The sequence below is a fragment of the Furipterus horrens genome, unplaced genomic scaffold (assembly GCF_987537825.1).
Source record: "Furipterus horrens unplaced genomic scaffold, mFurHor1.1.pri manual_scaffold_17, whole genome shotgun sequence".
NCBI classification, from domain to species: Eukaryota; Metazoa; Chordata; class Mammalia; order Chiroptera; family Furipteridae; genus Furipterus; species Furipterus horrens.
Window position 1 is genome coordinate 6,247,965 of NW_028327187.1, and position 13,953 is coordinate 6,261,917.

General features: G+C 37.5%; 1 protein-coding gene across 5 annotated transcripts in view; it reads left to right on the plus strand.

The window, feature by feature from the left end:
- The window catches only part of ATRX (ATRX chromatin remodeler), a 166,213-nt gene that overhangs the window by 15,877 nt on the left and 136,383 nt on the right, over positions 1-13,953 (plus strand). For 4 of the 5 annotated variants that reach the window (XM_090265392.1, XM_090265393.1, XM_090265394.1 and 1 more), the window contains exon 2: positions 11,981-12,093. In XM_090265392.1, the coding sequence (XP_090121518.1) occupies positions 11,981-12,093 (113 nt within the window). Of the gene's footprint in view, positions 1-3,376; positions 3,464-11,980; positions 12,094-13,953 lie in introns of those variants that run through there. The other variant, XM_090265396.1, reaches the window with a different exon arrangement.

A 13,953-nucleotide genomic window follows, 5' to 3' on the forward strand; every position in this document is an offset into this window, starting at 1 on the left:
TTTTAAAAAAGCGGTGGTACATTTACACAATAGAATACCACTAGGCCATAAAAGAGAAAATCTTACCCTTTGCGACAGCATGGCTGGACCTGGAGAACCTTATGCTAAGTGAAATAAGCCAGTCAGAAAAGGACAAATGTCATATGATTTCACTCATGTGGACTCTAACGGACAATCATATACTTTACAAATTGGTCCCCTGATATTTCCAGTACCCACCTGGCCCCATACATGATGATTACAATATTATCGATTATATTCCTTAAGCTGTAATTTATATTCCTGTGACTATTCTGTAACAACAAATTTGTACTTCTGACCTCTGGCAACCATCAGTCTGTTCTCTGTATCTCTGAGTCTGTTTCTGTTTTGTTTGTTTATCTTTGTTCTTTAGATTCCACATAAAAATGAAATCATATGATATTTGTTTTTTTCTCTATTTGGCTTCTTTCACTTAGCATAATACCCTTTAGGTCCATCCATGTTGTTGTAAAAGGTTAGATTTCATAATTTTAATGACCAAGTAGTACTCCATTGTGTAGATGTACCACAACTACTTTTTATCTACCTGTCTACTGATGGTCACTTTGATTGCTTCCACATATTGGCTCTTGTAAAAATATTGCTGCAGTGAACATAGGGGTACGTATATTCTTTTTAAAAAGATTTTATTTATTTTTAGAGAGAGGGGAAGTGAGGGAGAAAAAGAGGGAGAGAAACATTGGTGCAAGAAAGAAGCATAAAGCTCTGGCTGCTGTGGCTCAGTGGATTGAGTGTTGGCCTGCGAGCCAAGTGCCGCTGGTTCGATTCCCAGTCAGGGCACATGACTAGGTTGCACGTCAGGTCCCCAGTTGGGGGCGCGAGTGAGAGGCAACCACACAGTGATGTTTCTCTCCCTCTCTTTCTCCTTTCCCCTCTCTCTAAAAATAAATAAACAAATATAAATTAAAAAAAAAAGAAAAGAAAGAAAGAAACATAGATTGGTTGGCTCTCAAACATGCCCTGACCAGGTAACTTTACACGTTTTACTGATTGCATATTTTATGAGAATCGTTCTTCTCTTTTGTTTATATTAGTATAGAAAGACATGGTTTTCAGATGTGTTTGATATTTTAATAGAATACAAATGTTAATTTTTCATCATATTTACTGAAGGATTTTTTCGTGGTGTATTTTTTTTTTAAATTTAAATTGTTATGGTCTTTAAACTTCATTGAAACTTGACTGACTTAGGTGTTTCAACAGAAAAGAAACATTACAATGGGCAGAGATGGAGATTGGCATTCAGTGAAAAACAGAAGTAGTTTTTAATCAGGAGTAAAAGGACTAAATGTTCTTTTAACATGTTCATAGACATGTCTAAGAATATACTGTTTATACTATTTATCTTTAATAATTTGAATAGATTTTTCTGAGTTTTGTTTTATTGTTGATATTATATTTAAATTTGCTATTCTTTAAAACCTAGCTCTGAAAGTTTATATGTAGTTATGTTTTCAGAAATGAGATTTTCATGGTTTTGAGTGTTATTAAGTGGTATGAATAGTATTTTGCCTTGTAAGAAATGGCTAGGACCATACCTATAGCTATATTTATTTTAACTCCTATCTCTTATTTATTGTATTTCTGTTTTTCAAGAAAATTGCCTATGAAAAGAATTTTTCCTGTATGTGGATGCTGTTCATATTTAATGATATCCTTTTAAGGAAACATGAGTATGGTTCATGTTTCCTTAGTTTTGAGTTGTGTGGCCTAGTTGTGATCCAATTTTAAAAGTGAGGAGTTCACAATATTTCCTTTTATTCATAAGTTTGCCTTATTAAAATTATTGCTAAACCAACAAATATTTGTGTAATGATAGATAATAAATTTTTGTTATTTGTTGCATGCACTTTTCTAAAAATTAGGAAACAAAACAGGGGGAAGAAGTTTGTCCTTACTCTTAGGCCAGATCTCTATGAGGATTGTTGAGTCTTCTGCTTTTGACAGTATAAGTTAACAAAGATGAAGAGGGTAATGATGAGCAATGTAGATGTGTTATATGATGTATTTCCCATTCGGTGATGATTACTTGCTTGATTTCCACTTACACTTAAATAGTTGTTGAGGGAATTAAAAAACTTTGAAACTTTAGGTAATATAAAATAAGTCAAGCCCTGACTGGTGTGGCTCCGCTGGTTGACGTGTTGTCCTGTAAACCAAAAGGTCACGGGTTCGATTCCAGGTTAGGGCACATGCCTGGATTTTGGCTTTGGTCGCAGTCAGGGCACTCAGAAGAGGCAACATCATGATCAATGTTTCTCTCTCACATCAATGTTTATCTCCCTCTTTCTTTCCTTTCCTTCCCTCTTAAAATCAATATGCATGCCCTCGAATAAGGATAAAAAAAGCTAAGTCAAGTATTTTGGGGTCATGGGACATAGTGTTATTAATAAATGAAATATTGAAAAATGACTGGACTAAGACCATACTTTTGCCCTGGCTGGTGTGGCTCAGTGGATTGAGCACAGGCCTGGGAACCAAAGGGTCGCTGGTTCAATTCCCAGTCAGGGCACATGCCTGGGTTGTGGGCCAGGTCCCCAGTTGGGAGTGAGTGAGAAGCAACCCCATATCCATGTTTCTCGCCCTTTCTTTCTCCCTCCCTTCCCCTCTCTCTAAAAATAACTCAATTAAAAAAAATGCTTTTTAAACTTTTAGTTCTGGGTCTTCCAATAATGGTGTGACCGACCATAGGCATCATTTTTCCTTTCTATCTAGTCCAGTCCCTAATTTTTAAGTGCTTTTGGCTCTAAATTTTCTATCCCTATGACCTGGTAGGTTATATAACAATCCTGTGACATACTTAGATAAAAGGAGGAAGGCAGTAGCATTTCAGAAATGCAGTTTGGGGTTGGGTCTCCTTATCTGAGCTGGACATTTCCTTTAGTCTAAAGATGGGGTGAATTAAAATGTAGGAATGAGCCCTGGCTGGTGTGGCTCAGTGGATTGAGCGCTGGCCTGTGACCCAAAGGTCGCTGGTTGGATTCCCAGTTAGGGCTCATGCCTGGGTTGCAGGCCAGGTCCCCAGTTGGGGGCACATGAGGGGCAACCACACATGGATGTTTCTCTCCCTCTCTTTCTCCCTCCCTTCCCGTCTCTCTAAAAATAAAATCTTTAAAAAAATAATGTAAGAATGTTGGGATCAGTATATTGCAGAGGAAAAGGGAACTGCTATTTGGGTATTATTTCCAGCAATGGACTGGGAACTGCTATACTCTAAATTCAGGTTAGATTGATGATCTCTTTCAGAAACAAATTTAATAGCTGGAAGGTATCTATAACAGTCACCTAGTAAAGTTATTTCATTTTGTCAGTGAGAAGACTGAAGTTGCAGTTTGCTTGAGGTTCGCGATCTGACCATCAGAAATCGAGTAAATGAAAATTCTACAACTACGGAACTAAGCAAGAAGCCACATCGAAAGTGGTAGGAGGGAAGGAGATGTGGAATGGGCTGGTCCCACACCCACGTGTGGTGGATAAAAATCGGGAGGAATATCTCAGGAGTAAGGGTTCCCAGCCCCACACCAGGCCCCCACCCCAAGGTTCCAGTGCCAGAAAGATAAGTCCCCACACCTTCTGGCTGCAAAAACCAGCTCCAGCATGGGGCTGCAGATTGAAAGGCGCCTGTGGCATATAGGAAAGAGACTGAAGTGTCTGGCACCAGGGTGAGAGCTGGGGGGCAGCTTTCTCCCAGACAGAAGTGCTGGCAGAGGCCCCTCGCCCGACGGAGCCAACCGACTGGCTTCATATCTGAGTCTCCATCAACATGGCTCACCCTGCCCCACCCCTGCGCTCCCTGAGGCCCTGCTCCTCCCAACTTTTGCCCCCTCCCCCAAGCTGTTCCCAGCGGCTTTTCCATTTGAATAGCTTGTTTTCACCCCTGCCTCAGATTTTCCTCAATTATCTCAAACAAGCAGCATCTGGCTTCAGCAAGCCCCCTTACCTCTCCTAAGTGGCCCTGGCGCTAGCAGCAGCCCGCCTTGGTTCAAAACTTGGCCTCCCCTGGTTTCTGCAAGCCCAGCACAAGTAGCAGCCATGTGTAGATTACTTTGTAGTTAATGCTGTGTGACCCTGGACAGAACACAGGCAGTGGCTGACCTTGGATGTGCCAAAAAAAGAGAAAAAAACATGTGGACACAGACAATAGTGTGGTGACTGCCAGGGGTGGGGGGTGGGGGCTGGGAGGTGGGGGAATATATGGGGGGATAGAGGTGATGGACTGACGCTTGACTTGGTGAACGCACAATACATGTTGTAGAATTGTGCACCAGGAACCTGTGATTTTGGTAACCAGTGTCACCCTGATAATCCAATAAAAAATTTCCAGGCAACAGATTATATAGAAGGCTTTTAAATAAACTTACAATACTAAGGCGTGTTTCCTTAAAATTAACTATTTGCAAAAATGTAAGTTGTTTTTTTTCCTTTGGTGCCAGTACAAAGAACGGGTTGCCTTCTTGATTTCTTTTAACTGACAATGTTTTTGGTGTGTGGCGTCTATCATATTTTGTAGTTTGGAAGCTATTATGTTCTCACATTATTGAAGTATATACTTTTAATATTTTATTCTGAAAATTTTCAAACTTAAAGCAAACTTGAAAGAATTTTACATTTAGTCACTGCCTAGATCCTGTTGAATACCTTTAACATTTTACTGTGCTTATTTTTTTTACAGATTTTATTTATTTACTTTCAGAGAAAGGGGGCGGGAGGGAGAAAGAGAGGGAGAGAAACATCCATCAGCTGCCTCTGGTACGCCCCCAACTGTGAACCGGGCAGCAACCCAGGCATGTGCCCTGACTGGAACCGAACCAGCGACCCTTGGGCTCGCAGGCCGATGCCCAATCCACTGAGCCACAGCAGCCAGGGCTGTGCTTATTTTATCACATACGTATCCATCTATCTAATTCTCCATCAATGCAGCAATCCCATCTTCTTACTCATTTCAAAATAAATGGCAGAGATCAGTGCAATTGAAGTTCAATTTTTAAAGCTGCCTTTTCAATTGTCAGTGTTTTTGGTTGAGCGTATACTTCATTTTTGTGAACAGCTGTTTATATCTGAAGTTCATAATAGTCTCTATGGTTCCTTTGCTTCTTATTTTGAAGTTTGCTTTTATATATTGCAAAACTTTCTTTAAAAGAAATCTGTATTTAACCAATACTAAGTAGAGTGAATAATAAGGGCTTTGCCAGGTGTGTTTTCACTGTTTTTAAAAAATATATAGTCTAGAAAGTCATTGTGTGTCGCAGGGTGGTACAGTAAACTAATATGCTATTTTTGGAATCTGTTTCAAAATTTTCCATTTAACAATTACTCTGAGGGCCAAAAGTCATTGTTTCAGTGTTTAGCTTTTTCTTTGATCTTGGTATTCTGTGAAGTGCCTAAATATACTTTGATCTCTACAAGACTACATAACTTGTGACAGAAAAAGCTGTTTTATTACATTGTAAGCTTCTTGAATGCTCGTAATAACCATACAGTAAATGCTTGTTGAATAAATAGGTGAGGATAATTCATCAATTCTTACTTTACTTAAATATTTTGAAGTTTTTCTTTTTTTTAAAGATTTTATTTATCTACTTTTAGAGAGAGGGGAAGGGAGGGAGAGAGACATTCACACACGCACACACACACACAAAGAGAGAGACAGACATCAATGTGTTATTTCTTCTCACATGCCCCCAATTGGGATCTGGCCCTCAATCCAGACATGTGCCCTGACTGGGAATCAAACCAGCGACCATGTGGTTTGCAGGCTGTTGCCCAATGCACTAAGCCACACCAGCCAGGGCTGAAGTTTTTCTTTCCCTTTATTATTTTTTCCCCTTCCTTCCCTTCCTCTTTCCCTTTATTATTAAACTTATGATATGAAGGACTAAAGGAAGTATGAAGTTTATCTTCTAAATACTTTATTAGCATATTTCAGACTTAATGTAAACAAATAAGGTTTGAGAGTTCAAAACATGTATACTCTGAATTTATTATTATTTATTTTTTATTGAATTCATTGGGGTGAATTGGTTAGTAAAATTATATAGGTTTCAGGTGTACAATTCTATAACACATCATCTATATATTATATTGTGTGTTCACAACCCCAAATCAAGTTTTCTTCCATACCATTTACCCCCCTTTACCCTATTCTACCTCCCCGCCCCCCTGAATTTATTATTTAATTGGGGAATATTTCAGTCAAAAAATATAATACACACCGAGGCATCTATCACCTAGTTTTATGAAATCTTATGTCATATTTGCTTCAAATATCTTTTGAAGAAATAAAATATCACAGATAAAGGTGAAGTCTCATGGGTTTTAATAATTTTTCTGCATACACACACACACACACACACACAGATGGATATGTAGAAATGTATTCTTAAACATAAACACTATTTACTGCCCAGGCTCGGTACCTCGGTTGCTTCGAGCACTGTCCTGATACACCAAGGTTGTGGATTTGGTCCCTGGTCAGGGCACATACAAAAACAACAATGAATGCAAAAATAAGTGGAACAACAAATTATTTTATTTTAATTATTTTTATTGTTGTTCTATTACAGTTGTCCCAATTTTCCCCCTTTTTCCTCCTCCGCCCACCCCAAACCCCGCTCCCGCAGTCAGTTCCCACCCTGTTGTCCGTGTCCGTGGGTCACTCACACATGTTCTTTGTCTTGTCCCTTCCCCTTTGATTCTCATTCTCTCTCCTCAATAAATAAAAGTTAAAAAACATAGACACTATTTAGAATTTTTCCAGCTTTATGTTTATGTAAATGACACCACACAGAATTTATTAGTATTTTTTAATCCCCACCCAAGGATATATTTACTGATTATTTTGAGAGAGAGATAGGAAAGGGGAGAGAGAGAAAAACTGATTGATTGCCTCCTGGTAAGTGCCCCAACTGGGATTGAACCCGGAAACCCGGTTTGTGCCGTGACTGGCCACTGAACCTGCAACCTTTTGCCGATGATGCTCCATCCAAGTGAGCCACCTGGACAGGCCAGAAATTTTTGTTCAGTGTTTTTGGAATGTTGAGTAGGCTTTAGATCTGCCTGTTCAATACAATAGCCACTAACTACCTGTGGCTAATGATCGCTTGAAAAAGGCAGCTAGTGTGAATTGAGATGTGCTTGAAGTATATTTGCACATAGGATTTTGAAGACTTGGTACAAAAGATTATGTGAAATGTCCTTTATTACTAATTCCTTTATATTGATTACATATTGAATATTTAGCTATAGGTCTAGGAATACATGACTTTGTATTCACTCAGAAGACCTAGATTTCGTTTTTACCCACTTCCCTCTTTTCCAAAGGAGAAACGAGGCTTTTATTTAAACTGGATAAATATTCTTTGCATTACAATGTATAGTGATACAGATTGACTCTGAATCAAGTTCTAGAGGAAAGCAGGTTTTGTAACAGTGGGCAAAGTAACATTGCCTTTCTGCTTCATATGAGGGTAGTCTGTCTTTTAAGTTAGTAAATCTAAATACATTCCCTTTGAGCTAAAATATACTTCATCATGATAAAACCTTTTAAAGGTTAAAAAAAAAGGATTTCATTCACTTATTTTTAGAGAGAGGGAAAGGGAGGGAGAAAGAGGGAGAGAGACATCAATCAGTTGCCCTTCATACACCCCCATCTGAGGGCCTGGCCCACAGCCCAGGCATGTGCCCTGAGTGGGAATCAAACCAGTGACCTTTCAGTTCTCAGACCGACTGTCAATCCACTGAGCCACACCAGCCAGGGCTAAAGGGTTCTTTTCCGAAAGTTTCATATGCTTTTGTTACAAAATAAAGGCAGTAATACTTGTACTTCTTTTTGTGTTAGAGTGAATAGAATGTATATTGAATCTTGGTAGACTTGCTTCGAATGTAACCATGAATCTAAACTTTTCCAATATTTACTGCATATCCCCCACTTGGGTTCTCTAACACAGTTTATGATTAGTTACTTAGTTTCAGTTTCTTTTCTTTTTTGTCTTGTTAGCATAGGAGTGAGGACTTCTAAGCTCCTCACCTGTCGGACCTGACTGGTTAGTTTTTGTTGTTGTTTGTTTTAGAAAAGTGCCCGTGTGAAATGCCATAGGCGTCTGTGGCTTCGCTTTGTTTGAAGTGCTTGGGTAAGGGACGCCTTTCAGATCTCTGTCTTTGTGAGGATCAGGTTCTCATCCCATTTGGAAGTGTTAGGGATTGATTTTAAAAGTATTTGTTTTTCTTACTGTTATGCTGCCGCATTCAAATAAGGCTTGTGTGGTAAGCACAGCAGCTTAAAAGCGTGACTAGTAAGACTAGAGAACTCCGGTAATTTCATGTGTTCATAAAGCGTTTTATTTAAAAGATGGGCATATGTAAAACTAAGAAAGATAGCACCGAAGAAAGGTAAAAACTTCGGAAAAGTGTGTAGAAACTAAAAGTGCTTCTGTGGACATCTTAGTTTATCCTTAGTTATTTTTTAAACATTCTGATTTTTGCCAGTTAGGTATAAAGGTAGCTACTTATTTATTCATCGAATGACATTAGTCACTGTGCCTTGAGTCTCCTTAAGGGGTGTGGTAAGAGACAGAATTGCTGATTTTCCACTTCGTAACTGCAAGCGAAAATGCCTTTCTGAGACTTAATTTACTGTAAGAAAGTTCTCATGAGATTTATTTATTTATTTATTTCTAATAAAAAATTTCAGTTACAGCCGGCACTCAATATTATATTAGTTTCAGGTGTACTCATGAGGTTTAAAATCAGGCCAGTGTGTATAAAATGCACATGCTAAAATCTGGTAAGGAAACCCGTGACCTGTGTGCCCACTAAGAAACGGTGTGCCCACCGTTTACCCTAATAGCTGCTCTTCCGGTGGTTGCTACTCAGTTGCATAGCAGAAATCTGTGTGGGCCTGTACCACATTTGGAAATAAAGTCAAGGCATTAAAAATTTTATGGACCATTAGACTTTCTTTTATATGCTTACATAGTTACTACCTGGCATCTTTTGAAAGGATTTCTTATAATTTTACTTGAATGAGAACATAAACATAAGTTGGGAGATTTTTAACACTTTAGTGAGTAGTAAACTTGTGGTAAATAAAGGAAGTGTGGAAAGAATTTTGGATTAGTGAAAACTCAAATGTGAAGTATTGTTTAATTTGTAAATGAAGTAATGGATACTAACAAATAAATGTATACTTTATAATCTATAAACACACACAATAATTTTAAAACTATAGAAATACATGCACATACAAGTGATTTATTCACTGGAAGTGGGTTACCTTAAAACTCTTAGGAAAATATTTTCAACTTTTAACTTAGTTTGAGTCATTCATGTCTAATCTTCATTTATGAAATACAAAAGGAAATTACATGAATTGAAAAACAAGACTTTACAGCATTCAAACATAAATTTGTTATATCATAAAAAGCTAGAAGGAAAAATATAACCTGTAATATTATCATCTAGATAACACCCACTATTAACATTTCTGAGTGCATTTTATTGCAAGATTTTGATGTATTTTTGAACATAGTTGTGATCATACTTAATGTACAATTTATAGCCTGGTATTTTTGGTGAGCATTGTAGTATGAACTATTTTTCAAAGTGTAATTGAACTTTTTTGATTTTGATTTTAAATAGCTGGTATGTTATCGTATGACTTTGGTGCATACCTGTTTTCTTAGCCATTATTGTACATTTTAATTTATAGTATTTTTGCTGTAAATAAGTTATACCTTAATAGCTTTTGGAATTAAAGTGATTTATTTATAATTATTATTTTTTCTTTTTCTTTTCTTAAAAAATTTTATGTATTTATTTTTATTTTATTTTTATTTATTTATTTATTTATTTATTTATTTATTTTTGGTTTTTCAATTACAGTTGTCCCCTTTTCCCCCAATTTCTCTTCCCCACCCAATAATTATTTTCTTTATATAAATAGAAAGAAGCAGAATTATTCAAGACAAGATTGTGAGGCTTATTTCTGAGTTGTTTTCTAAATGCTGCCTGTATTACCGGTGGCCCTCTGTGAGCGCCTATTTCACCCGGCCTTGTTTTACAATGAGTTGTAATTTTTTCCCTTAACTATTTGATAGGTAAAAAGAGAGGTCACATTTGACACTTCTTACAGCATCTAATATTTTACACAGTGTGGGGCAAAAGTAGGTTTTCATACTTATGAGTTCGCCAAACAGTTTCTCTTATATTATTATTATTATGTTATTTTCACATGAACAACTGTAAACCTATTTTTGCCCCAATCTGAAGTTTTATATTCTTCATGTATTTTTATTTACTTTTTTAATGAAAATGGTCATAATTATTTCAAAGTGTTCTGTAAGAGGGTCAGAGCAAAGCCATGTGTTTTCTATTGCTTGCTTTATTTAGCACAAACATTTATGTGTACTAACTAAAGGGATGACCGTGATTAAGCCAACACTTGGAAATAGTTGCATGTAAAATGTTTGTGATAGGCACAATTGAACACCCTGTTTTGAAAAAAGGAAGCAATATGGAGATTTTCTGATCAAACTCAGCTAGTTTATTTTAACAGCTAATTCTTCCTTAAAGTGACGGTTGGCCTTTTTTAAAAAATTAATGTCCTAACTCCTTATTTATTTATCAATACTATTTTATTTATCTGTTTTTAGAGAGGTGGGAAAGGAGAAAGAGAGGGAGAGAAACATCACTGTGTGGTTGCCTCTCATGAGCCCCCAACTGGGGACCTGACGTGCAACCTAGTCATGTGCCCTGACTGGGAATCAAACCAGCGACGCTTGGTTCGCAGGCCGACGCTCAACCCACTGAGCCACAGCAGCCAGGGCGTGATGTTTGACTTTTTATTATACCTTTTCTGAGATCTTAGTAAGGTGACATTGTTCATAACATACTTCATTATTAACTCTCTATCTTCTGCTTGTACTTTCCTTTCCATCCAATTCCTGATGTTGAACAATGTCCCATTTGTAAAGTTGAAGACAGTGTTAATTTTTCTGACATCAGGTGTAGTTTCTTAAACTTCTCTCCCAATTTACAAGAGAACTGTTTTCAAAGTGCTCTCTGTTTTTATGGTGGGAGATTTGCTGTCAGATGCGATGACACAATCCGATGAGGCCATTGTGCCCACTTTTTGCAATGCCACTATGACTCTTCTTCATATATTCATTAAAGCCATCTTTCTGCCAGCTGATGCATGGTAGTAGTGATGGTGGGCGTGGGGGGGCAGGGTCTGGTGTGGGAAGCAGGAAACTTGGTCCTGGGTAGTGCGTCCTGATTGGGAATCGAACTGGCGACCCTTTGGTTTGCAGGACGGTGCTCAATCCACTGAGCCACACCAGCTAGGGCCCCCCTTGCTTTTAAGTTTAGGAAATCTGGTTAGAAATCAGGTATAAATTTATTTTCTGCATTTGAAACTTAAAAATTTTTGTAACCTTATTGCATTATAGATACACCTGTTATATAAGTTAACAGGATATGCTATAATAACTTAGTATAAATATTTCCCTGGTAATCTGTGAGCTCTCCTAAGTCCTTTTCTGTGTTTTATTAATCCTCATGTCAGCCATTTATTCAGTTATTCTCTGCCAAGCAGCAGATAGAGTAACAAACAAACAAAAACCCCTGAAGCCTTCCAGAGAGTAAGTGCTCAGTAAATATATTTGATAAATTTCTGAGTTATTATTTTAAATGATGTAAAGCAAAACCTCATAATATCAGCATTTTATATAAACAATACTTTGATCCTAGGTACAGGTAGGCTGTATTACTCATATTTTCATATCGTCAGAGAAATGAAGAAATTTCATTTCCTTTAAGCTTCAGTTTTGATACGCATTTTTTCAGACCGCTTATGGTATAATACAGTTTTAGTTTGTTAGAACTTTACATTTAATTAAATGCATGACAGGCTAAGGAAATTCTTTAAATTTTGTTTTGATAGTGAAAGCAAGTTGAATACATTGGTGCAGAAGCTTCATGACTTTCTGGCACATTCATCAGAGGAATCTGAAGAAACAAGCTCTCCTCCAAGACTTATGATGAACCAAAGCACAGGTAAACTGAAAAGGAATGTGCAATATCTTCTAGACTATATTCCATTTATTTTTGTATTTTTAAAAAGGAATTTCTTTTTATTATCTACTTATTGTTTTTAAAGAGAAAGAGGAAGGAACAGAAAGAGAGCACAACAGATACTGATTTTTTGTTTTACTTATTTATGCATTAATTGGTAGCTTCTTGTATGTACCCTGACCGGGAGTTGATTGAACCTGCAACCTTGGCATATGGGGACAGCGTTCTAACCAACTGAGCTGTGCGGCCAGGGCTTCCATTTATTTTTGGGTGGAGGAGCTATTAAAGGCTTTAATCGTTTATGTGTATCTAGTATTTTGCTAATTTCATATTGGAGATTTGATATTGGAGAACCCTAACCCTAAACCTAATAGTATCACTAGCCCTAGCCCTAGGCCTAACTAACCTTAACCCTAACCCTGACACTAGCCCTAGCTCTAATCCAATTTGTAACCCTAATTCTATATCTAGTACTAGCCATAACCCTAACCCTGAACATAGCCATAGCGCTAGCCCTAGCTCTAAGCCCTGTCCCTCGCCCTAACAAAAAATTAAAATAAAGAAAAAACAAAACAAAACAAAAGGCAACCAGCCAAATGAGTGGTGATGACATTTGCAAACAGCAGCTCCTGCAAGGGGTGATGATCCAAAATATATAAAGAAATCATGCAACTCAGCACCAAACAAAATCCAATTAAAAAATGGGCAGAGGACCTGAACACTTCTCCTATGAAGGCAAACAAATGACAAACAGATAAATGAAAAGATGCTCAACTTCGTTTCTCTTTTTAAAAAGTATCCTCTAAGCCCTGGCTGCTGTGGCTCAGTGGATTGAGCGTCGGCCTGCGAGCCAAGTGTCGCTGGTTCGATTCCCAGTTGGGGCACATGACTAGGTTGCACGTCAGGTCCCCAGTTGGGGGCGCGAGTGAGAGGCACCCACACAGTAATGTTTCTCTCCCTTTCTTTCTCCTTTCCCCTCTTTCTAAAGATAAATAAACAAACAAATTATCATAAATAAATAAAAAGTATCCTGTGTCTTGTGGTGATTACCATCACTTGTTCTGAGGAATTCAAGGATAGCTACATATCTGAAAGCTGAATGCACACATATAGACACGTGTGTGCATACATAAAACACAATATATACACAAAGTACAACCATGTGTATAATTAGAGTTCCAGAAAGAGAGGAGATAGAATGGGTCAGAAGCTGAATGTGAAGAGATAATGGCTCAGCATTTTCTAAAAGTGATAAAATACATCAAAGCATAGAGTCATGAAATTCTGTGAATACCAAGCAGGATAAATATGTAGAAAGCTACAACTAGGCATGCAATCGCACTCCTAAAGAAGAAAAACCAAGAAATATCTTACAAGTAGCCAGGGGAAAAAGGCCATTGCTTTTAAAGGAACAACAATAATACTGATGGCCCATTTGACAACAGGAACAACAGAAAGCTAGGTGACAAAGAAATGACTTCTTTAAAGTGCCAAATGAAAATAACTGCCAAGCCCTGGCTGGGTAGCTCAGTTGCTTAGAGCATTGTCCCAGAATGCCAAGGTTGTGGGTTTGATCCCTGGTCAGGGCACATATAGGAATCAACCAATGAACACATGAGTTACACAACGAATTGATGTCTGTCTGTCTGTCTCTTTCTGTCACACAAATTAATAAATAAAAATATAAAATAAAATACTTTTCAACATAGACCTCTATGTTCAGTGACAATGTCTTTCAAATGTGAAGGTGTGGAATAAAGACTAAAAGCAAGAACTCGATGTCAGCAGAAGTACAGTAGAGGAAATACTGAAGGGTTTTCTTAAGTCAAAAGGAAAACATTG